Raw genomic sequence first — 25,113 nt, 5'->3', positions numbered from 1 at the left:
CTTTTAGAATCCTTCAAATTTAAATACATCGAAGGCGTTTTACATATTATCAAAACTCACTTTCAGTTATATCTCATATCGATATATCCCAGTGAACTCGAAATAAAAGCCATCACAAAGTATTCCACCTCTGCACCTTATTTCGATATTTTACTGAAGATAGAAGTTAACGTCATACTTACAAACCAATTTGATGACAAGCAGAATGGCGTCAGCTTCTCCATCGTCAGATTTCCATATTTATTAAGCAATATTCTATTATGCATGTGGTGTTTATATATCTCAACTGATTAAATACGCGAGAACATGTTACGTGTATGATCAATTTTTAAAACGAGGTAGGCTACTGACAAGTGAGTTGATGTTACACAAACGGTTAAAAAAAATTGTTTAAAGACAGCATTTTACAAGTTCTATTGTCGTTATAACAATCTAGTTATAATGATCTAATTGCAAACACAAGATGTCTTTAGGTCGAATGTTGTCTGGCAGTTTTCATACAAATTGTTAGGCCATTCTTTACATGATGAATTTGACTTCCGATTACTCCCTTTGTCTGATAAAGATATAAGGTTCATATTGGGCGTTACCGGTTAACAGGGGATTCTTACTCCTCCTGGACACCTAATCCCACCTCTTGTATGCCCAGGGGTCCGTGTTTGCCCCACTCTCGAATTCGTATTTTTTATAAGATTTATGAAATTGGTCACTATTCGTTATCTTCAATTTCACTAGTTATTTGACTATTTATTTCTTCATTTGCCTACTCGACTATTTGCATTGTATGGAGGGTAACACCGTAGTTACTGGTCGTCGTAGCTCAGTAGTAGAGCGTTCCCTTTGTAACGTGGAGGTTGTGAGTTTGATCCTCGCTCGTGTTTTGGCCGCGTGAAACCTGAGACGTAAACATATGTAGTCATTGGTCCTTCGCCAAATACCCAGCATTTAAAAGTGAGGACCACGGATCCTTCGAATATGGCCTTAAAATCGGTGTCCTGTGTCGCGACAGGCGTTGGCATATTAAAGAACCGCCACTGCTATGGCCATAAGCGCTAAGCATGAGGTATTTCAACTACAACTGGTGGCGTTTCAATATGAGTGAGAGATTCTCGACGGGACATAAAACAAACAATAAAAAACCCACTGTTTTTGCCTGCGATGACCGAAAGTAAAAGTGTTTGATAATGCTGGTGTGTATCCAATATTTAGTGAAGATCTTGTGATATTTATTACAATATCGTGTGATGTATTCAAGTGTGTTGATGTATGTCCAACATTATTAGAATGCGAATTACTAACTATATTTTGTTCGATAGATTGTCATCACTTCATGACTCACTGAAATGACACGAAGGATTTTGGAAATCAGGTAATAGAAATCATGGATTAATGTAACAGTCCTAGCGAGACATATACCAAACAAATTCCATTATTATCCCAGTGGCTGAGTGTAACAAAGCAAATACACCCCACCCCATGACGTAGATATCCACATGACATAGATATCCACATGACATAGATATCCACATGACATAGATATCCACATGACATAGATATCAACGTGACATAGATATCAACATGACATAGATATCAACATGACATAGATATCCACATGACATAGATATCAACATTCCAATATAATCAAATGAGAGTTGATAATGCTTCAAACAATGAATTATGTCATGACTGTATTTTCAGATTCTGCTTCCTATTAGGATGCCTCATCACTTTGATGATTATATTGAAGCTGGAACTGTTGGTGAATACCTATCCATCCATAAGACACGTGATTTTTCTACCCAGTCAAACTTACAAGGAACGGAGTCTTGATCCTATTTTGTACAATGAGCGGAGTAGTTCTCGTCCTATTCCAAACAGAAATCGAAGCATTAGTCCCATCATGTACAAACAACAGAACATTAGTCCCATCATGTACAGAGAACAGAACCTTAAGCCTACTTTGAGCAATAAACGGAACAGCTTTGCCACGACTCCATTCAGTGAACAGAGCCCTAGTCCTACATTAGAGATTAATGATCATGTGAAGTTTTTACGGAAAGAAAAGATAGAATTACTTATGAAACTGAGAGCACGTGGTATGGGACATGCAGAAGAATCATGTGATATTGAAACAGCTCTATTATTCTTAAAAAGCATAACGATACGTCTCTGGAGACTTATGTCGACCCTTTTGAAGGTATACTATATCAAGTAAGCCAGCTTTTAAACGTCTGTAATATTATATCATATCGAGTAAGCAATCTTTGTGGATATGTAATATTACTGTAAATATCGAGTTGCAAATTGTAATTAAATCTTACTGAGTTAGCAATTTATTTAGAGGAATATGATATGATATCATATCGAGTTTTTAATATTCAGAATAACAATGAAACTACAAATCAATTAGTTTATGAATCTGTTAATGAAATGTGAAGATAATGAACAGTGATCAATCTCTTAACTCCTATAAAGGCGAAGATAACGAAAAGATATCAATTTCATAACTCCTAAAAGCAATACAAAAAGAGACTTGAACAAACCCAGACCCCTGGATACACCAGAGGTGGGATCAGTAGCCTAGGAGGAATAAGCATCCGCCTGTCGACCGGTCACACCCGTCATGAGCCCTATATCTTAATCAGGTAAACCGAGTTATCCGTAGTGAAAATCAGTGTTCCAAGTGTACAATGAACATGTAGCTTCCGGTACTGTACGGAAACTGTGATACTAAATTAATGAAAACATATATGTTTGTTTTGTATAATACGGGGTTCACAAGAATAATTTTATAATTTTCATCCTCTAAACGATATTTGGAACCAGAATTATATAGGTTTGATGGGGGTTTGTTGCAAAATAAATATTTTAACAGAAGATTAACCTACCGTTACTGTAACACACTACGACTAAGTCATACTTGTCCGAATTTGCAATGTTCCAATTTGTCATTTCTATATATTTTTCAGGTAAATTGAAAACGATAGATTTTACCGTTAATATAATAACATCATGCGCTGTATTCATGAAATGTGAAGATAACGAACAGTAATTCATTTGTATGCCTTTAGTTTGCAACATAACCGCACAAAACGTATATGAAAGGTGAAGGTAACGAACAGTGATTAATCTCATAAATCCCATAAGCAATGCAAAATAGATAGTTGGGCAAAGACGGACCCTTGGACACACCAGAGGTGGGATCAGGTGCCAAGGAGGAGTAAACATCCCCTGTCGACCGGCACACCCGATGTGAGGTATATAATTCTGGTTGCAAACCTCACCAGGATAACACAAGTCACATACACACTGTACAAAATGAACCTATAATTATATATAGGTATAATTCTTCATCTAATTGTAGGTAAGTTATTGTTACATTTATTAATTATCTATATTAATTAATTAATTACATGTATAATGAATGCATCTCTCATCTTATTTTCTTATGTTCAGGTATGTTGCCAATTGGTGGCAAAGACTGGAGCTTCAATTCCACCGTCTCTTGCTTACATATAAATTCAACAAATTTCCCACTCCACAGTGCAGGAAAGGGACGACCATATCTGATACCAAGATGCTCCAAAGATGATGTCTCTTTGATAAAAAACGCAAATTCTAATATATCATTTCCCGTTTTTGAGTTTCCTGACAAATGCCTGAAAAAGATAATTGATAACTTATGTTCAAAAGGATTTGTGGTTCCGAATATTCTTCATTATATATGGTTTGGGCAGCAGGATTTCAAGTTTATGTACTTTGTTGCCATTTATAGTGCATATAAAAACCAGAAGCCATGTTTGATTTTTGTGTATTACGACAGTGTACCGAAGGGCGTCTGGTGGGATATCTTGCTGTTCTCCGTGACAAACATCGTACAAGTTAAAATGGACCCTCCCTCGGAGATATCCGGGAAGAAGATCATACATGTACAACATAAGGCTGATATTGTAAGACTTCAGATTCTCAAAGGTGGGTAGGTCCTCCATAGCTTCTTCCGGTTTCAAGAATACGTTCACGCCTCTCTAGAATGGCTGTGTTTTCAAATTAACATCTTTTTTCCAGAGTATGGAGGGATATACAGCGACACAGATCAAATTATCCTCAGATCCCTGGACAGTCTTAGAAACAGCGCGTGCACGATGGGGATGGCAGCGGATGCCTTTTTGGGTAGTGCCCTCATTCTAGCTCGGAGAAATGCGACATTCATAAATAAATGGATAACCAGCTATTCCTCGTACAATCCGAATGGTTGGGGAGAGAATTCCGTTATCATGGCAACAAAACTTGCAGAACAACACCCCGATAGTATCCATGTTTACAGACATTACTGTGTCTTTTATCCCCATTATAGTGTTTTATTTGACCGGAATTACAAATGGTCATATAGCTATGCATTTCATATATACAAACCAGGGCGTATGAAGCAACTGAAAAACATGAATTTTTCCAGCATTAAGACGCTAAACGCAACAGGAGGGGCCATCTTCCGGTTTATTTTGTTTGGTAATAAAGAGTTGTGTTTGTGATGACTTTTTTCGATGATTTAGGTAATAAAAAAACGATTTATCATATACAATGAACATGCTTATTAAAAGTGCTTATGCATTATACAATGATTTCTTATTCCCACTGATATACACTAAAGCTAAAACCAACAAGATCGAAGGCGCATCGGTGAAAGTGTGTAGAACGAGATATAGTAATGCATTGTGTGTATAGGACGAGGCATAGTAACGTGATGTGTATATAGGATGAGATATAGTAATGTGATGTGTGTATAACACGAGATATAGTAACGTGATGTGTGTATGCAAGGTGAAGATAACGAACAGTGATCAATCTCATAACTTCTACAAGCAATACAAAATAGATAGGATGAGATATAGTAACGTGATGTGTGTATATAGGACGAGATATATTAACGTGATGAGTGTATATAGGATGATACATAGTAACGTGATGTGTGTATAGGATGAGATATAGCAACGTGATGTGTATATAGGATGAGATATAGTATAGTGATGTGTACATAAGACGAGATATGGTAACGTGATGTGTGTATATAGGATGAGATATAGTATAGTGATGTGTGTGTATAGGATGAGATATAGTAACGTGATGTGTGTGTATAGGATGAGATATAGTAACGTGATGTGTGTATAGGATGAGATATAGTAACGTGATGTGTGTATATAAGATGAGATATAGTAACGTGATGTGTGTATATAGGACGAGATATAGTAACGTGATGTGTATATAAGACGAGATGTAGTAACGTGATGTGTATATAGGATGAGATATAGTAACATGATGTGTGTATATAAGACGCATCAATAGCATTAAAACCTATGATTTTTCAACACTATACACGTCCATTCCTCACGATAAATTAAAGACAAGACTTTTTGACATCATAGACAGTTGCTTATTCAACAAAAACGGAAATATTCATATCTAGTGACCAGTCATTCAAAAACATACTTGTTAAACACCACTCTGATTCCACGCACAAGTACTCTGAAGTTGAAATAAAAAATATGCTAGAGTTCCTCATTGACAATATCTTCGTGGTCTTTGGTGATCAGGTCTTCCAACAGTCTGTTGGAATTCCCATGGGCACGAATTGTGCTCCTTTGTTAGCTGACCTGTTTTTATATTCATATGAAGCAGAATTTATTCAAAAACTTCTACATGAGAAGAGAAAATCTCTCGCTGTGACCTTCAGTTCGACTTTTAGATATATCGATGACGTTTTGTCTATTAACAATGATAGCTTTCATTCATATATCGATTTGATATATCCCTGTGAGCTCGAAATAAAGGACACCACAGAGTCGTCCACTTCTGCTTCATACTTAGATATTTTATTGAAAGTAGACATTAACGGCAAACTGACAACTCAACTGTATGACAAACGGGATGATTTCAGCTTCTCCATCGTCAACTTCCCACATTTATGTAGCAATATTCCATTATCACCTGCATATGGTGTTTATATATCTCAACTGATTCGATATGCAAGAGCTTGTTCTGGGTATAGTCAGTTTTTAAATCGAGGTAAGCTACTGACAAACAAGTTGATGGTACAGGGATTTCAACAGTCTCGATTGAAGTCAGCATTTCGCAAATTCGATGGTCGTTATAACGATCTAGTTCGTCAATACAACCTCGCATTGGATCAAATGCTGTCTGACGTGTTTCATACGGATTGTTAAGCCGTTCTTGGCACACTGATTTTGACTGCGGATAACTCCGTTTACCTGATCAGGATATGGGGCTCACGGCGGGTGTGACCGGTCAACAGGGAATGCTTACTCCTCCTAGGCACCTGATCCCACCTCTGGTGTGTTTAGGGGTCCGTGTTTGCCCAACTATCTATTTTGTATTGCTTGTAGGAGTTATGAGATTGATCACTGTTCGTTATCTTCACCTTGCATAGTATTGTGATGTGTGTATAGGATGATATATAGTAACGTGATGTGTGTATATAGGATGAGATATAGTAACGTGATGTGTGTATAGGATGAGATATAGTAACGTGATGTGTGTATATAAGATGAGATATAGTAACGTGATGTGTGTATATAGGATGAGATATAGTAACGTGATGTGTGTGTATAGGACGAGATATAGTAACGTGATGTGTATATAGGATGAGATATAGTAACGTGATGTGTGTATATAGGATGAGATATAGTAACGTGATGTGTATATAGGATGAGATATAGTAACGTGATGTGTATATATAGGATGATATATAGTAACGTGATGTGTGTATATAGGATGAGATATAGTGACGTGATGTGTGTATATAGGATGAGATATAGTAATGTGATGTGTGTATATAGGATGAGATATAGTGACGTGATGTGTGTATATAGGATGAGATATAGTAACGTGATGTGTGTGTATAGGACGAGATATAGTAACGTGATGTGTATATAGGATGAGATATAGTAACGTGGTGTGTGTGTATAGGATGAGATATAGTAACGTGATGTGTGTATATAGGATGAGATATAGTAACGTGATGTGTGTATATAGGATGAGATATAGTAACGTGATTTGTGTATAGGATGATACATAGTAACGTGATGTGTATATATAGGATGAGATATAGTAACGTGATGTGTATATATAGGATGAGATATAGTAACGTGATGGGTGTGTATAGGATGAGATATAGTAACGTGATGTGTATATAGGATGAGATATAGTAACGTGATGTGTATATAGGATGAGATATGGTAACGTGATGTGTATATAGGATGAGATATAGTAACGTGATGTGTGTATATAGGATGAGATATAGTAACGTGATGTGTATATAGGATGAGATATAGTAACGTGATGTGTGTATATAGGATGAGATATAGTAACGTGGTGTGTGTATAGGATGAGATATAGTAACGTGGTGTGTGTGTATAGGAGGAGATATAGTAACGTGAAGTGTGTATATAGGATGAGATATAGTAACGTGATGTGTATATATAGGAGGAGATATAGTAACGTGATGTGTGTATAGGATGAGATATAGTAACGTGATGTGTGTATATAGGATGAGATATAGTAACGTGGTGTGTGTATATAGGATGAGATATAGTAACGTGATGTGTATATATAGGAGGAGATATAGTAATGTGATGTGTGTGGATGAATAAGACAGGATAAGTAGTAGGTTACATGATAGCGTGAGTGATTAGATGCGTTTGAAACTGAGGTCAATGTTGCTGGTATAAAGATACGGAATTTCAAGGGTGATGCTTGGATTTGCGATGCACTTATTTGGTCATGAACTTCGATTAGTATTACATTTATATTGCAGAAATTCGTGATGGAAAAGGGAAAAAATTCAAACACATAGTATTCATTTAAGTATTTATTACTATATAATACTATTTCGTGGCATCAATTTTTTTTTAATAAAGAATTCAACCGGACCTCAACATATTGCTGCACAGATTCCAATGTAACATTAAACAAATATACATACATACTGATAACCTAACACGCTATTCCTGGTTACAAATACGACATATAAAAACCACATGTCATCTATACCAAATAACATGATTGTACCATGCAGATGGTTTAGGAATGGAATTTCTTATAAAAGAGACATGGGGAAATGCTAAGTTAATGTCGGCACACAATGACGGGCACGTGGGCGTGGTGAAGTATATAGTCACTAACACTACCCAGCAATGTACGACGAACACTCCCCAAACCACGTGTTCCGGTGATAACCAAGTCAGCATTTACCTCCTTCGCCATTTTGCAGATCCCTTCACCGGGACTGGCAGAATGTACACTTTTCACTGTACCGTTTATCTGAAAGAAAATCAAATAAGTAGAGAGAGGGTATATTTTTTCCTTTATCTTGTATGTATGTCACTTGTCCTATAAACCGATAAAGGTGGCTCGCAAATCATTTATGCCCTCATAAATAAAAATTTATCTTTTTATGTTTTGACAACCAAGTCAATAGTATGTGATAATGCATAAGTTAGTTCAGTTCATGCAAATGATGTGTATACATATACGTTATTCAGATTCGTTGGATAATATCTAAAGCTTATATTACATCACAAGAATATTATATGCGCATAACATTAGAATACAAGACACCTAGCTATTGATGTTTAAAACAACATTTAATTAAACATCCAACACTCTCCAACTCTAACTAGACGTATCTTGTGACTTAACAAATTAACATCACATGATACATATACGAGCATGTATCAATTAACAAATTAACATCACGTGATACATATACGAGCACGTATCAATTAACAAATTAACATCACATGATACATATACGAGCATGTATCGATTAACAAATTAACATCACGTGATACATATACGAGCATGTATCAATTAACAAATTAACATCACGTGATACATATACGAGCATGTATCAATTAACAAATTAACATCACATGATACATATACGAGCATGTATCAATTAACAAATTAACACCACGTGATACATATACGAGCATGTATCAATTAACAAATTAACATCACATGATACATATACATGTACGACCATGTATCAATTAACAAATTAACATCACGTGATACATATACGAGCATGTATCAATTAACAAATTAACATCACGTGATACATATACGAGCATGTATCAATTAACAAATTAACATCACGTGATACATATACGAGCATGTATCAAGCGGAATTTGCACGCCGTGTATGTTTACAGACATGCATGTACATGTATTATGAAAAGCATCTCCTTGGCGTTCGCTTAATATATATACAAGTATAATATTGATGCTTAATCAATGTCCTAAATGATTTCTAATCATAAGTGTTGAAAGGACAAAACCAAACAATAGTGGTTTTTGAGTGTTCCATCCGTGTTTGAATGCATAATGCTAGCGTGTCACTTCATACGCACAGAAACATTCCGCATAAAATTTCTCTTTGTATCCGCCGTGTCTTATCAGACGACACTTGACGGCAACAAGGACCTAACATTTCACAGACTGTTCCCTGTTCTAACGCAGAGTTAGCCTCGTCAGTGGCCAAAATGTCATGAACGAAGATCACCCCTAACTTTTACATATTAGAAAAGGACTAAACTCTGAGAAAAGCCGACCTCATACCCACACACACATATGTAACCCGGACACATGGGAGAGCCTTGAACCCACTCCTCGCCCTTCATATTGGTACAATTACATATATTTGTCTATTTTCAAACAGTTTCAATTGTAAAATACTACCAGGTATGCATTAGTCCCCCTGAAAAAAGTTAAATGGGGTAAAACGTACTCTTCTGGATCTGTTGCAAAAGCCTAACGGTCCAAATGTATATACCTATACTTAAATTTACAGACTCTCTGAAGTAGACAAACTCTGTCAGAGTAGATGTGATGTTATGATTATAGTATATTTATACTGCTATATACTACAATCAAATTTCAGATAAGTTAGCCTAGTATATATGTACACATAGTTGAGTAGACATACACTGTCATATGATTATCATATTTCAGACGAGTTTGTACATTTTATTGCTTCATTAGATTTCATTACACAGAATTGCAGTTGCCTACCTTGGACTCTCTGAGTAGCTGCGCAAAATGCTCCAGCTTTGCCGTCACCTTCTCCTTTTCTTTCTCCAGTATCGCAAATAGGGTGTCCTTATCAAAGCTGTACGGAGCTAAAAAAAAATAAAAAAAAAAAAAAATAGAAGTGCATGTACTCACAAGCAAATTCACATTTAGGTAACATATAGAAAAACTCACAGTAAATCTCTACATCAAAGATAAAGCATACACCGTCTGTTAAAACAGAAAACGAAACTGACCACAATCGGGGTGTCCTTCATATGTTATTAAAATGAAGCTAACATAGAAATGCGTGTATACAGTATCGCGGTAGCCTAGTAGTTAGAGTGCTCGCTTCGTAAGGGGAAGTCCTAGGTTCGAGTCTTAATCCAGGCGCCGCATCCTTCGCTAAGCGCCTGACATTGGAAATGAAAGCCATGAATCTTCCGGAAACGGAAGTCATTATAGGCGTTGCTCACTGCGCAGCGAACGTGTGCGTCATACACAGGTCAAGCTCTTTCCCTAAACCTGGAGACGTCTCTACGGGTAAACAATCCCCGAATTGGACGTACTTAATAATATACAAACAAAATACAAATATATACAGAAATCAAGATATTTTACCAGGGACCTATATACTAATAGGTCCCTGATTTTACAAATAGAATTATATCTTCATCGTGAACTATGGAGCAGAATTCGAAATACAAACCCAGGAAATTGACATCTGATCACTGGAGAGAAAACAAAGCATTGCCTTTCTATAAATAACACGTGGTATCTATTTGAAAAAAAAAAACGTAATGGGAAGCCAATCCGAATGATATCTGCAGTTACTATACTATATCATCATATGAAGCTTTCTCTCTTTTTCTCTCTCACTGTGATAAAGCACAAGATTTTCATTTAGATTTATCAGCAGAAACTGTACATGTAGGTCAAAGAAATAGTCTGTGTTAAGTATGAATAACCCACAGAGTCGATGTCTGAAACTTTGCAGCATGCCACTGTAGCCAAAGTACCATAGAGAGTCCAGAATTTGCCCTCATAGAATTTACATGCAGAGGCCTAATTTTTGGTAATATACGAGAGAAAAGTATACCTCCGGGGGTGGGGGGTGGGGTGGGTGTCCTAATGTGTGAAGATAGTACTAGTAGCGTCTTAACAAAGAGCAATTATGATAGATCAAGACATTTTATATCTATATACAAGTTGACAAACGACAAGAACAATCAGATTGTCAAATTTTCTAGTATTCTCCTAGTGAGAGTGTAGGATTTGACATCTATACATACTAATATTCTACTAGTGAGAGTTTCGGATTTGACATTTACACTTACTAATATTCTACTAGTGAGAGTGTAAGATTAGACATTTATACATACTAATATTCTACTAGTGAGAGTGTAGGATTTGACATTTATACTTACTAATATTCTACTAGTGAGAGTGTAAGATTAGACATTTATACATACTAATATTCTACTAGTGAGAGTGTAGGATTTGACATTTATACTTACTAATATTCTATTAGTGAGAGTGTAGGATTTGACATTTATACTTACTAATATTCTATTAGTGAGAGTGTAGGATTTGACATTTATACATACTAATATTCTACTAGTGAGAGTGTAGGATTTGACATTTATACATACTAATATTCTACTAGTGAGAGTTTCGGATTTGACATTTATACTTACTAATATTCTACTAGTGAGAGTGTAAGATTTGACATTTATACATACTAATATTCTACTAGTGAGAGTTTAGGATTTGATATCTATACATACTAATATTCTACTAGTGAGAGTGTAGGATTTGACATTTATACATACTAATATTCTGCTAGTGAGAGTTTACGATTTGACATTTATACATACTAATATTCTACTAGTGAGAGTGTAAGATTTGACATTTATACATACTAATATTCTACTAGTGAGAGTTTAGGATTTGACATCTATACATACTAATATTCTACTAGTGAGAGTGTAGGATTTGACATCTATACATACTAATATTCTACTACTGAGAGTGTAGGATTTGACATTTATACATACTAATATTCTACTAGTGAGAGTTTCGGATTTGACATTTATACATACTAATATTCTGCTAGTGAGAGTTTAGGATTTGACATTCATACTTACTGGCATACCACTGCTGAGAGTTTAGGATTTCGTGCATTTCCACAGCATGGACTAAAACCACTTTATCTGTATCTTTGTATACATTGTTCTTGTACCCTGTTGAGAACATAATGATGAAATGAATACACTATTTTGTGACCACATATTTCTTACTCAGTTCGAGGGCTACAGTTGTTGCTGCATTATGCTGTGATAAACAAATACCAGAGCATACCTATAATAAAATAGACCACTTTTTTGTAAAAGCATTTGATTTTCAGGGGCGAAGAATGAAAACATTACTGTGTTTATAGAATTATCATTTGAATGACTATCAACTATGTTGTATTTATTTATGACATTTTAGCGCCAAAACACAGCATATGTCGCGAGTATTCAGAGGAGGAAAATGTGTATAGTACGTCAGAGACGGATCCAGGAAGTTTTGAAAGGGATATTCTACTATTGATTTTGGTTTTCAAAGAGGGGGTGGGGGTTCCACTCGCGAAATGCACAATTCTTACACCTTTTTAAGGAAATTTTTTTATGAAAAGGGGGAGGGTTCCGACCTCTGGAACCTCTTCTGGATCCGCTGCTGAATTAGTTTCCAGGTTAATTTCTTACAAAATAAGATATGATCTTCAGCGAATCGTCTATATGCGTACTTTGTCTATTTTTTCAGAAAGTTCGTATCAATATGGAGTTATACTGCAAGACTGAAAGCTTCCTCTACCACATCATGTCAAATTGGATTTCTTCTTTCGTCAGAATAACATATCAGAATGAATGCATTATGTTAAACATACAAGTTGTATTTTGTGAGGGGGGACTTCTTCTATCAATGTACTTCAATTTACGCACATAAAAGGCTTTTTAAAAATAATTATTCATTCAAATGTCCTCGAAAACAAAGCAAATCATTGTGCACATATATCCGGTATTTTAAACAGTCGGTGATATTCATAGGGATGTATCCTTCCCCGATGTGTATTGGAGAATCATCGATCGCGTGTCTGTATCATATTATACCACGGATCCTAAACATTACATACCCAGCGCCCTATTACAGACCCTGCGCAATAAGACTGTTAAAAATATTTACATAGTATACGTAAAACGGAATAAATTATACCTGGCGTGTTCTGAAATATCACGTACATGCCTCTGGTTTAAACATTTTCATTTTATTTTTATTTTTTTTCTGACCTACATTATTCCGCTATCAATTTACACGTGTCACAGTTTGTGGTTTCAGATCGCATCTGTCATCAAGTAAACGTGAGATATATAAATTCTAGACTTGTATTGTAATCTCTGAAATGTCACTCGATGTAAGTTTCGTGAGGCTATTCAAACTTTCGCAAGCTAAATAATGTATACATGTATGCTTTAATATATAAAATGTCCGTCTCTCCTACATGTGTTACAACAGACTATATTTCATGACACACAGTTAGTATCCAGATAGTTACATTTTCTATGAACAGACTTTGTGTCGGGGGAAAAAGTTACGTAGATTAGATCAATACACGAAAAAAAAAACACCGAAAAAAAAAAACTCACACTCAAACGCCTTCTTCGCGTGCTCGCTTCCGTCTATGGCGATCACCACTGTTTTTCCGGTCTTGGGTGCCTCTTCAGCCATTCTTGATGATTATCGTCTGCTCCGGGATGACCTCGATACTACCCCAAATCTGGCGATTTTCTTTTCAGATGGGTACAGATAAAATCTGTCGACAGTAAACAAATTCTCACGTGGTGAAGTTTGACCTCGTATACCGTCACACTCGCAGGCACCGGTCGATAAAACGCACATTAAACACAGAGGCGGATCTAGATCAGTGGGGCACATTTTACATTTTCAGAATTATTTTTTTGATTATCTGATTTTATGTGGGGTTTTTTTTTTGGGGGGGGGGGTTAAAATCGAATAAATTTTATGCGATAATTGGAAATGCAAAAGTATCATCCTTATTTTTTGTGTGACTAGATTGAATACATTGCGCAGGTCGTGAATTTGCGTAGATCTTTTTCAATGAGTTATTTTATTGTGTAATATTTCCCAACTTTTCTATAAAATATACCGGCTAGATTCCAGTGAGCACATCGTGTTGTTTCTGCGTTGAGGTTAAGTGAGATATAATGGTCCAAACATCAACTGCAGAAACAAATCAATGTTGTGTGAGCTCGTGATTTTTCCACGTTGATACAACGTTGAAGCAGTAACGTTGATTTGATGACGATTTTTCAATGTTTTGAAGAACTTATTATATTTCAGTCTCGGTGGATTTAGAATGTTAGGGATGCAAAGGTTTTTAAACATAATGACCTGCAATAGTTGTTTGTCATATTTCACAATAAATTTGTGTAAGATGCCTTCCTTTTTTTTATTCAATGTTTATTCGCAGCTACAGTATTGTGCTTTTAAAATCCAGATTTTTAAGCATTGTAATCTCTCTCTCTCTCTCTCTCTCTCTCTCTCTCTCTCTCTCTCTCTCTCTACATATTATACAAAAAGGGCTGCGATGGTGCTCGACTCGCAACTTGGACGTCCTTAATTGGTTGGTTTTGTAAAGATCCCCTTTGTGTGTGTGTTGCAGGATAATCTTTGAGGTCGAGAAATGTTGTTATGAAATATTTCAAACACTTCGAGATCCAGGATATTATCCTGCATCATCCACGAAAACAAGAAGAACTTAAGGTTGCTCACTACACCCTGAAATAGTTTTTCAAATCAGTACGAAGTGAATTAATAAAAATAAATAAATATATAGGATGATGTATAATAAGTATATATGCCAAAAAAGCAGAAAATATGCAAATTTGGATAAATATATAATTTTCAAAAAAATTAATTCAACACATATGAACAAAAGACTGGCTGATTTGAACTATCTAGAGATCTGCGGTTCACCAGCCGAATGCTTTAACCACTGAGCTACGATGATAGACAAACAAAGCGATCGATTCAAATAATTTCACAAAACATTGAAATCGCCATCTTGTGACGTACTGTCATAAAGAGTATAGGCTTTAGTGCAGTGAGCTACCTTAATTTCTATTCACGTAGTACTACGGCTCAGAAATAAACAGCCGATTGTGTTCCTAGATATATATGTAGTTACGAATTAGGTCCCTTTGTGACGTCATGACAGTTTCCGAAACGAACTTTTTGCTGACGGAAAATTTGAGATGGTAGAGTATACTATATATTTTTTGCTGTTGAAAAATATTTCAAGTATTTAATTTGATGTTGACGGATTATAACACAAAGTCCAAGAAAACTACATATACGTGGAAGAGGGTTAACTTGTCCGTGTAACGCCATGTTTGTTTACTTGAGACATGTGTACAGGTATCGATCTCGGAATGCAGACGACTGATTTATACTGAATGACAAATGTTCTTAGTCATTTATAAATTTGTTTTGCAACATATATTGACGAATTTTTATGCTTATAAAATTAAATTATCAATTACCTAACATGGCTACGTCAAAACACGACATCGTCGGAAGCAGTGTGTGTGTTGTTTTTGATTTTGTCTTGCATGGTTCGCATGGGGCTTTAATGAATATATTAATTAATTACATGTATGTTTGGACATGCGTGTGGTGGAAAACATGTTAAGGTTTTTTTTATATCAAAAGAAAATGTGTAATTACAAGCAGAGGTATCTGAATTTTAATCAGTAAATAGATATAAATTTATAGAAAAAAGAGAAATATTTTTTTTCTTCTATTTATACATATAGATAAGATTTTCTCTCTCTTTTTTCTATTCATATCTATTTACTGATTAAAATTCAGAAACCTGTGTTACAAGGCTGGGTCCAAATCACGGGGGCTTGTCTTCCGTATTGTGGGGGGAAGATCATGAATTTTCATTAAAATCACCTTTGAAATCGTTTGATAAAGATGCCAACACGTTTTAGTGACTAATGCATCATTTACATTACACCCCCTAAAAGTATTATCATATCAATGCAAGGGACGGTTCCAAGTCGCCATCTTAGAAAAATACCCCGGCCCACTCCTTTTAACACCCGTTTCTGTCGTCTTAACTGCTTAGTTTTTCTTGAAGTATTTAATCATCAAAAAAGGAGAGTCGACCCACACACGTTGACATTTTACCAAACTTGACTATAAAATAATCAAATTTGACAATTTTTACATTCCAACATTTCAAATAATTTAATTGCTCGTTTTTATCCTACCAGGTATGGTAAATATACATATATTAAAACTAATTTACGAAGTGTAACTCTTTTTTAAACTGATTTTATTTTTGTCTTTCCTATCCACCCACTTTTCTCGCCTTTCAGATGGTGATACAAAAATAAAACGATATAAGATCTCAATCGTGTAAAAAAAAAAAAAAACAACTATGCATATTTTTTTTTAATTAGAGGTGGATCTGTAGTAATTCTTTAAGTTTTAATGTTCTATTATGTTTAAAAGATTTGGCATGTTTGCAGGTTTGGGCGTTTTAATGAGTACCAGGAATTAAGAATTTATTCTTAATAGCTCGTAGCCTTGAAAGTCTTTAAATAGGAAGATAAACAAATTCATAAAAATCAGTTCAAGAATTTCTGTAGATTTTGTAATCTGCGTGTGTTATTTCACACGGAGACGCTTCTTCTGCATCTATTGTATTTAGTGTCCATGTCAATTATTGGCGCACGTGACGACAATCCGTAAGGTATCCGATCCATAAAACCCCCATTTTTTCCCTCAATAATTAATTGTTATGTAATACAAAACTTGGTATCCAATGAAAGATAATTAACATACACAGTGATTCACCAGAAGAATTTTCAAAATTGACAAGACATATAAAAAATATCTGGTATAGAGATTAACATTAATCCCTATAGGAAAAACACATTTCTGACATATAAAGTCAATTAGAATATAATTTCCAAAGAAAAGCTCATAGTGAAAAGATTCCTATTACCATGGTCTTTCAAAATATGTGAAGAAAAGTAAAGGTCACCATACAAATTATGAAAATTTTTAATTTTTTCCCCCCAACATTTCAACAAGGGGAGATAACTCTGACAAAAAAATCTAATTCACTATAAATATATGTGGCATCATCTACTCTCTCTGCCATCTTTATCTCACTAAAAATCAGGAATCTTGTTTTCACAAAAAGTTTAGTGCTACAGATATTGACTTTTTGTGAAAATAAATGCTTTTATGGATCGGATACCTTAGAATATTTAGATATCATGTTACTTTAAAAGCAATACAAGCTGTAACTGACGGTATTTTTCCATTTACATGTATGCACTAAATAACACCTATCGGTATAACTTATATAATCCCCAAGATCTGGAGAAAAATTCAGCAAAATAAACAAAGAAATATTGTTTGAGAGCATTACGGTCTATGTACAATGAGCATTTCGTATAAACCGCCATTGAGTCGTATACAAGGGCTGCGTTCAAGATCGTAGTGGCTAGTTTAGGGGCTAGGTATGGCGGCTAATTTGTGTCATTTGACACTTTATCGTCTTTTTGTTATATCGAGGCGAAAAGACAACACAACGATATTTAGCAACTTTCGTCCCAAAATAACGAAAAGACGACAAAATGATAATGTCAGCTAATTTTCGTTTCAAAATAACGAAAAGACAACACATTGTAAATGGCACGAATCAGCCACCATACCTAGCCCCTAGGCTAGCTGCTACGATCTTGAACGCAGCCAAGGACATGGGAACGGTGATTGCCGAACACAATCGGTTTGCTGAGGCCAAGATCGTAGACAGAGATGGAAACTGGCGTGGGTAACTACACGTCGTTTGTTTCAAAATATTACATCGTCTCATAAATGACAGAAGTACTCTGAGTTTGAGAAAGTAATGAATACGCAAATTTGCCACCCAAATGAAATTTTGATAGTGAACTTTCTTTAGAATTGGCATGGTAAATTGTTTAAAAATCTGACACGTTCTCAGAGGTCAATGCATATCGGAGATCACGAGCAGGAATTAATGACAGGATGACAATAATTCATGAATCGACATTTTCTGCTGATTTGACGGGTTTATTGCTTCAGATTCACTCTGATTCTATGAAGTTACATGTATATATATTCAATCACAAATATGTGATAATAATCATAATTAATAGTTTTGTTGTTGTTTTTTTTCAATTTATTTGCAGTCAGTTACAGCTTGTGTTGTTTTAACGCTAACAATTAATTTGAGGTATAATAAAGTTCATAACAAACAATTTGTTTTGTAAATTTCACTCAATGGAGATAGAGTGAGACGAATAAATTCCGGATTATTTTACACAATGCTATCACTAATTATGATTTCCTATATTTAGGGACCAACGGTCGAGGTTCATATTAGGGTGGTCTTGTTTGTAAATCCTCGTAAAACAAATAACTGATTTATTTATACTTTTAAAAATATATAAGTATATGTGTGTTGGTGTTTTGGGGTTGGGGTTAGGGTGGGGTGTATTTTTTCCATTCTTTTTCTTGTGTGTGTGTGTGTGTGTGTGTGTGTGTGTGGTTTTTTATTTGTTTGTTTTCGGTTTCTTTTGTCTTGTTGACATGGCAATACCTTTATGGAGAATTAAAATACAAAATCACACAGAAAAGGTTTATTACTGGCAAAATATTGTTAGATGTACAAATACTTAGATGGATTTAAATAAAAATGAATTAGATGTCGTAAAACAGCACTGGTTTGTTTTGACTTTTCAAGTACTCATAACACGATTTCCTGATATGTACAAGTTGTGGATTGTACACGGGCATCTTAACTGCGTGACTCAATAATTGCCGTCATTTGAGGTTTGATAAATAAGTCACAATTTCCAGAAAACGAATAGCTTCAATGATGCCTCAACTTTCATGAACAGCCGAATTCGACATCGATCGTTGAATCAACATTGAAGTGCCTGCTTCGAAACCTAAAACATTTTATGGCCCCTCTGTTGAGGAGGCATTAAAATCATGAGAGGACGGGTTAATTTGCATTATCGTGCTTCCATTGTGTTGATATCCCCCACCATACACACAAGCTAGTCACATTATATTGCTGGTATTCATGCATCGTAATCAAAATATGACTTGTTTCTTCCATAAATATAGACCAAAATTTCTTTTAAAAATAATACAACGAAATAACAGGTTTATTATAGTTAACGATAAATATTTTAGAGATCGAGAGACTGTGTAGATGCATGGTTCGTACCTTTTAAGTGACAGAGCAGACGTGTGATACAGCAGCCGGACAGATTAGCCGTCCCTGAAGACTCTCAATACACCTGTATTAGATATATTATTGCATAAATCACGGACAAGAGAGTCCCAACAACCAACAGGGCCAGAACCAGTGTGCCAATGTTCAGTGCAGGGTCCTGAAACGAAATTAAAGTATGAAAATTATCGTGTGTTAATTTTTTATTTAAAAAATTCTGTCTTTTTTTTTTCTTGGCGTCTATTATGTTACAACACGGGGACGAGAAAGTGACCATGCTCCATATTTTGTGATATATGTTCTCGATATGTGTTATAGACAGGGCCACAATGTAAACTACTTTGTATAACTAATTGTGCAATCCTGTATAGATAAAGGATACTATTATTATTATTATGATCAAGGGTGCGACTGACGTACGATTTATGAATGAATAAATATACAATGTCCTTATGGGGATACTGCATATTTCTTTGAAATATATTCCCGGTCTCCAAGTCTTGACTGATTTCACATTATAATTCACACCGACAAAATACTACCTACCTGTAGATACTGCTCCTTGTCCTCTGTCATATCATATCACGACTCAAAACTAAAATTAATAAAAGATTCTACGTGCAAATCCATAATTCGTTACGAAAATAATATATTGAACAAAGTGTCAATAACAGCACTTAGTGCACAAAGTCAATAGCAACGCTTAGTGCACAAAGCCAATAGCAACATGCAAAACACTGTACGTAAACTTATTTTCGCTGTATCAAAATTTTAACAGCTTTGTTGGTGAAGGAAGAACGCTAAATGGTTGCGCTAAAATGTGACAATATATATCACTTCATTATCAAACAAAAAACAAGCGCCAAATCACGATTAATAGTGAACCAGCTCCGACTGCGTGAACTTTTGAATCCGCTAAAATAAGAACACGTACAATATTCTCTCTACAGGGTTGTGCGACAATATCGGAGGACTGTGATTATTGATTGGTTGTATAACGTCCCCCTCGAGAATATTTCACCTCATATGAAGACGTCACCACTGCCGGTGAAGGGCTGCAAAATTTAGGCCTATGTTCGTCGCTTACGGCCTTTGAACAGGGAGGGATCTTTATCATGCCACACCTGCTGTGACACGGGACCTCGGTTTTTGCGGTCTCATCCGAAGGGCCGTCCCGTATAGTTGCTTCTTACGACAAACAAGGGGATATTGATAACGTATTTTAACCCGGATCCCCACGGGACCGTCACGTGACCGTGGACTGTGATATCATGATTATGATAAAATATGCCATTCCTTATCATGCACCCTCCATAGTTCAGTTCAGTTTATGAGGTACATGAAACATATTTACATATATAAATAACAGGGGGCAAACAGATGAAAAATCTGGCCATGGAAAACAGACAATATTATTGATTTTCAAAATAAACATACATAGCTTTCTTATAGAGATACCGAATCTTTAGAAGAATTGAGTTCACAAAAAAGATTGTGTTTGGGGCAGAACAATATTCTATATCTAAAAATTCTCTACGTAATTTGCACAAAGCTTTACATTCCAGAATATAATGAAATTCATCTCCAATTTGGTTACAGTTGCATAATGTACAAAAACGTTCAATTCTTTCAATATTAATCCATCTGCCTACTTCAACAGGAAGGTGATGGTTTGTAATTCTAAATTTAATAAAGATGTTTTGTAACTTTCTTGGTAATAATGTCAAACATTCCTCACATTTAAAATGTGTTAGTACATGTAAAACAAATCACAGCAGAATGATGACATTTCTAACACTTTATTCTCCTCGTCTAGGTTAATGTAGCAGCAATAACGCATTATTTCTAAAAGCCCCTCTCTAATTATAACATTTCACAGACGGACAGACGGACGGACATACCGACAAGGAGACCATCCACTAGATATATAGATAATGCAAACACAGCCTGTTTAGTGAAACGTTCGTGTCTTGATGTTTATTTTAGAACAAAATTACGAGTTTTCCATATATTAAGTATTTTAACTACTAAGCAAATGTTCCAATATTGATTAAGGACCCTCATGATGAAAACTAATGATTTCGTAAATCCGATGTTATAGCAAATAATAACCAAAAATTGACAGTATGAGGCATACTCAGCAACTGTATCTATTCTATAAGGATACACTTTATCGCTCAATTACTCATTCATTACCGTCTTATAAAGGATGAACATCTCACAGTCACAATTATCCTGGAGGAAGTCCAGTACGTCACATAAGTATATGACAGACATTATTTTGTTCTTTCATTGAAATTAGAAGTTTTTGCTGAATAAGGGCATTTATTATATGATTGAATAATTCTGGCCGGAAGGTTATAAAACATTTTTGAGCATGTTTTCATACTCCAACTTCGTGCTCTAAATCGTATTAATACTCAAAAGTAAAGGTTATAAAACTTTTATAAAATCATTCTCATACTCAAATAGAGTACATGTTCAAACTTTTTCGAGTATGCTTCGGAGTTTGCTCATAGTTGTACTCAAAACAAAATGGCAGAGTTTGAGTATGAGTACCATAATAGTTTTACAACTTTCAGTCCAGAACTTTTCGATTGGCTGAGATCAAACAAACTAGAAAAAAAAAATGAAAATAGAAGGTCACGTTCACCTCCATATACCTTAAAGATGAACAGAGCATTTGATTTTTCAAATGTCAGATCAATTTTCAAATTGTACTTATTATTGTGGTTATTATTTTTTAATCGCCCAATGAAAACTCGCCTCTCATCACTTTCAACTAGGTTTTGCACTATAGATGAGAACAAAGATGGCCGATTGGGTATCATCATCCGGTTAGCTGTAGTAGTCGGATTCGATGTATTAAATCATTCAACGATATTGGGAATTGTTGACATTTTCTTGATTAATACGATGTTTAAGCTCCTCTCGAATCATAAAACTCACCAGAAGGTATCATGAATGTTCTATTTGAGGGTACATGTAACTAGAGCATTGTATGGACCACGAAAATGTCATTGATTGTATCTTGAATATTCACGTTACCAAAATATCATAATTATTCGGTATTTCAAACATTTCATTTTCATTAACATTTTAAAATCTTTTTAGGTATACGTATGATAACGATTCGTATGAATATTCTTTGAAGCTTGTTATAAAGACCTCTCTTCTTTACATGGATGTGAAATATTGCAATGATATTCTGAAACATTTGAAATATTGTCATTACCCCAGTTTCTAAAGAAAGTTCGGGTATATTGTTGTTACCCTGGTCCATCCGTCTGTCACACTTTCCCCCCTCAAACTCCTCTTTTATTTGAAGCAGTAACTACTTAATCTTTTGGAATCTGACAGGTGGCGTCCTGTAGGTGTGCAATAAGGTTTTGGAGTTTTCAATGTTATCCTGGGAGCAACTTGGGGGGGGGGGCAAACAATTTTGTTTTTCTAAACGAGAGAGAGAGAGAGAGAGAGAGAGAGAGAGAGAGAGAGAGAGAGAGAGAGAGGCAAACAAAAACTGGTTCTTAGAAATATTCTTACAGTTTACACAGTTAGACAAATCATCTTTTAGAAGATTATTTATTGATGGTGTCATGTAGATGTGCAATAAGGTTTCGGAATTTTCATTTTCACCCCGGGGGCCAAATAGGGGTAGGTAGTCAACAATGCTTTTCTAAAAAACCTGGTTCCCATAACACAGAGTTAAGACTACTAAATTGCTATTACCTGGCTCTAAGAAGGCCCAAATTTTGATTGTCAAGATTAAATGAGTAATATATTTAATGATTAACATAAAAAATGAAAACAAAAATCATTAAATAACTTGAACCAGACCCTTAAATGTTCAGATCTAACTGCTATTGATATTTCTGAAGTATAACTACTCTTTATGAATTTTTATAAAACAGATGTGTCTATTTTGCTGATGTAAGTCACGTGATCAGAAAGAGACACTTATTTCGTATTTATACTACTCTGTACATTTGGTAAACATATTACGGTGACTTATGTCAGTATGCAAAATTTGGGATCATTTCGTGAACATGGACTTATCACGAAAATGCGATTTGTCTGATTTTTATCTGGACCCATACTTAAAGATATTTGACAATTTTAGTTCTTCGATACATACATCGATCATGTTTACTGAAACAGAGCAGTTGATGATGACGAAATCTAAATATTGATGGCAATGCAGTAGCATATCGCTTTTTGTAATTTAGCAAACTTTAACAACCTGACACAAAGTATAATATTGTGTATATATATATGTACTTACCTGAATGAAATAATCGACTTCGGTTATGTTAATCGCTACCCATACACGTGTGGTATAAAATATACAGCTGTGACGCCTATAAAGAGACTGCTAACCATACCAGAACATGATTCTGCATTCATAACTTGTAAAAGAGAATTTCAGGTGACATAATGCTTATATCTGTGTTCTAGTTTACAAATTGACAGTTACAGGATTAAAGTACATGTATATATCAGAGATTATATTCCACGTGTATAGGGGCTATTGAATTTCAATTGATAAGTGCTTAACCTATAATTTGCAAAAAGGTGCTCTTAAGTTAGTTATCATGTTCAGAAATAGGTACATATACGCATCTTGAGGTAAAAATATAGGTAGTGAATTTAGTATACCAGTCACGAATGACCTTTATAATTATATTCTAAAACATTTATCTAACCGTAGAAGTTATACCATAGATTAAAGTATGACATCAGCATGCTTAATAAACTTCATACACATTGTCTGTTTGAATTCGCTTTGTGTTTGACTTTCGTATTATGGGAATAATTGATAAAGAGATTAAAAAAAATATAAATACGGGTCAAACGTCGCATTAAAATCTCGTTTGTAAATAAAGCTCATCGCTCATCAGAGCAATGACATTTTCCCATAATGCATGGAATTCTCATTATAACTATAACGCTACGATTTTTAAAAGACTTGTGTATAGTTCTCGGCACGCTGATTTCGACTACGAATAACTTCGTTTGCCTGATCAAGATGTAGGACTCGCGGCGGGTGTGACCGGTCGACAGGAGATGCTTACTCCTCCTAAGCACATGATCCCACCTCTGGTATATCCAGGGGTCCGTGTTTGTCCAAAACCTTATTTTGTATTACTTATAGGAGTTATGAGATTGATCACTGTTCGTTATCTTCTCCTTTCATATACATGTATAATATTAGTTTGACACAGTGAACTACATGCCCCCCTCCCCGAATGAAGGGGGTTATGGTGTGAGGTAACATGAATCTAGTTTGACCAATTGGAACATCGTGGTTCTTTTTCAAAAATCGGATGAACGTCACAATATACTCCTAAATGTAAAATTCAAATCCCCAGCCCCGCCAAGAACCCAAGGTACATAATTACGCAAATCAATGACATGTTATGCTCCTATAATTCTTGAGAGGATTACATAAGAACTCTCTCTCTCTCTCTCTCTCTCTCTCTCTCTCTCTCTCTCTCTCTCTCTCTCAAATTCTCTCTCTCTAGCAATTCAAATTATGAATTCCCCTGTGGTCCAGCCAAGGTCCGGGTTCCATAGCGCATACAATCCAGTGGCGTAGCTTCCATTGAGGCAACCGAGGCAGCTGCCTCGGTAAAAAAAAAACCCCCACCTTTTACGTTGTTAAAATGTCGATAGCTTCTGGG

The 25,113-nt window shown here is 35.3% G+C and overlaps 1 protein-coding gene, 1 long non-coding RNA gene and 1 pseudogene across 2 annotated transcripts; 1 reads left to right on the top strand and 2 right to left on the bottom strand.

Moving 5' to 3' along the window:
• Positions 1 to 1,311: 1,311 nt before the first annotated feature.
• On the top strand, positions 1,312 to 4,818 carry LOC130046248 (uncharacterized; annotated as a pseudogene).
• A 3,049-nt stretch (positions 4,819 to 7,867) lies between these two features.
• On the bottom strand, positions 7,868 to 14,047 carry LOC125655519 (universal stress protein Slr1101-like). Its single transcript, XM_048885859.2, has 4 exons — positions 13,773 to 14,047; positions 12,231 to 12,326; positions 10,087 to 10,193; positions 7,868 to 8,334 (listed from the first exon to the last, which is right to left on the bottom strand). Exons 1-4 carry the CDS (start codon positions 13,852 to 13,854, stop codon positions 8,140 to 8,142), a joined length of 480 nt encoding a protein of 159 aa, XP_048741816.1. The 5' UTR covers positions 13,855 to 14,047; the 3' UTR covers positions 7,868 to 8,139.
• A 4,677-nt stretch (positions 14,048 to 18,724) lies between these two features.
• Positions 18,725 to 23,786, bottom strand: LOC125655543 (uncharacterized). The gene is made up of 3 exons (XR_007362786.2): positions 23,715 to 23,786; positions 19,979 to 20,027; positions 18,725 to 19,592 (listed from the first exon to the last, which is right to left on the bottom strand). It is a non-coding gene; the product is annotated as an uncharacterized LOC125655543 (long non-coding RNA).
• Between the last annotated feature and the right edge of the window lie 1,327 nt (positions 23,787 to 25,113).

This window comes from Ostrea edulis, chromosome 7 (assembly GCF_947568905.1).
Source record: "Ostrea edulis chromosome 7, xbOstEdul1.1, whole genome shotgun sequence".
NCBI classification, from domain to species: domain Eukaryota; kingdom Metazoa; phylum Mollusca; class Bivalvia; order Ostreida; family Ostreidae; genus Ostrea; species Ostrea edulis.
This window is presented reverse-complemented; position numbering and strand designations above follow the sequence as displayed.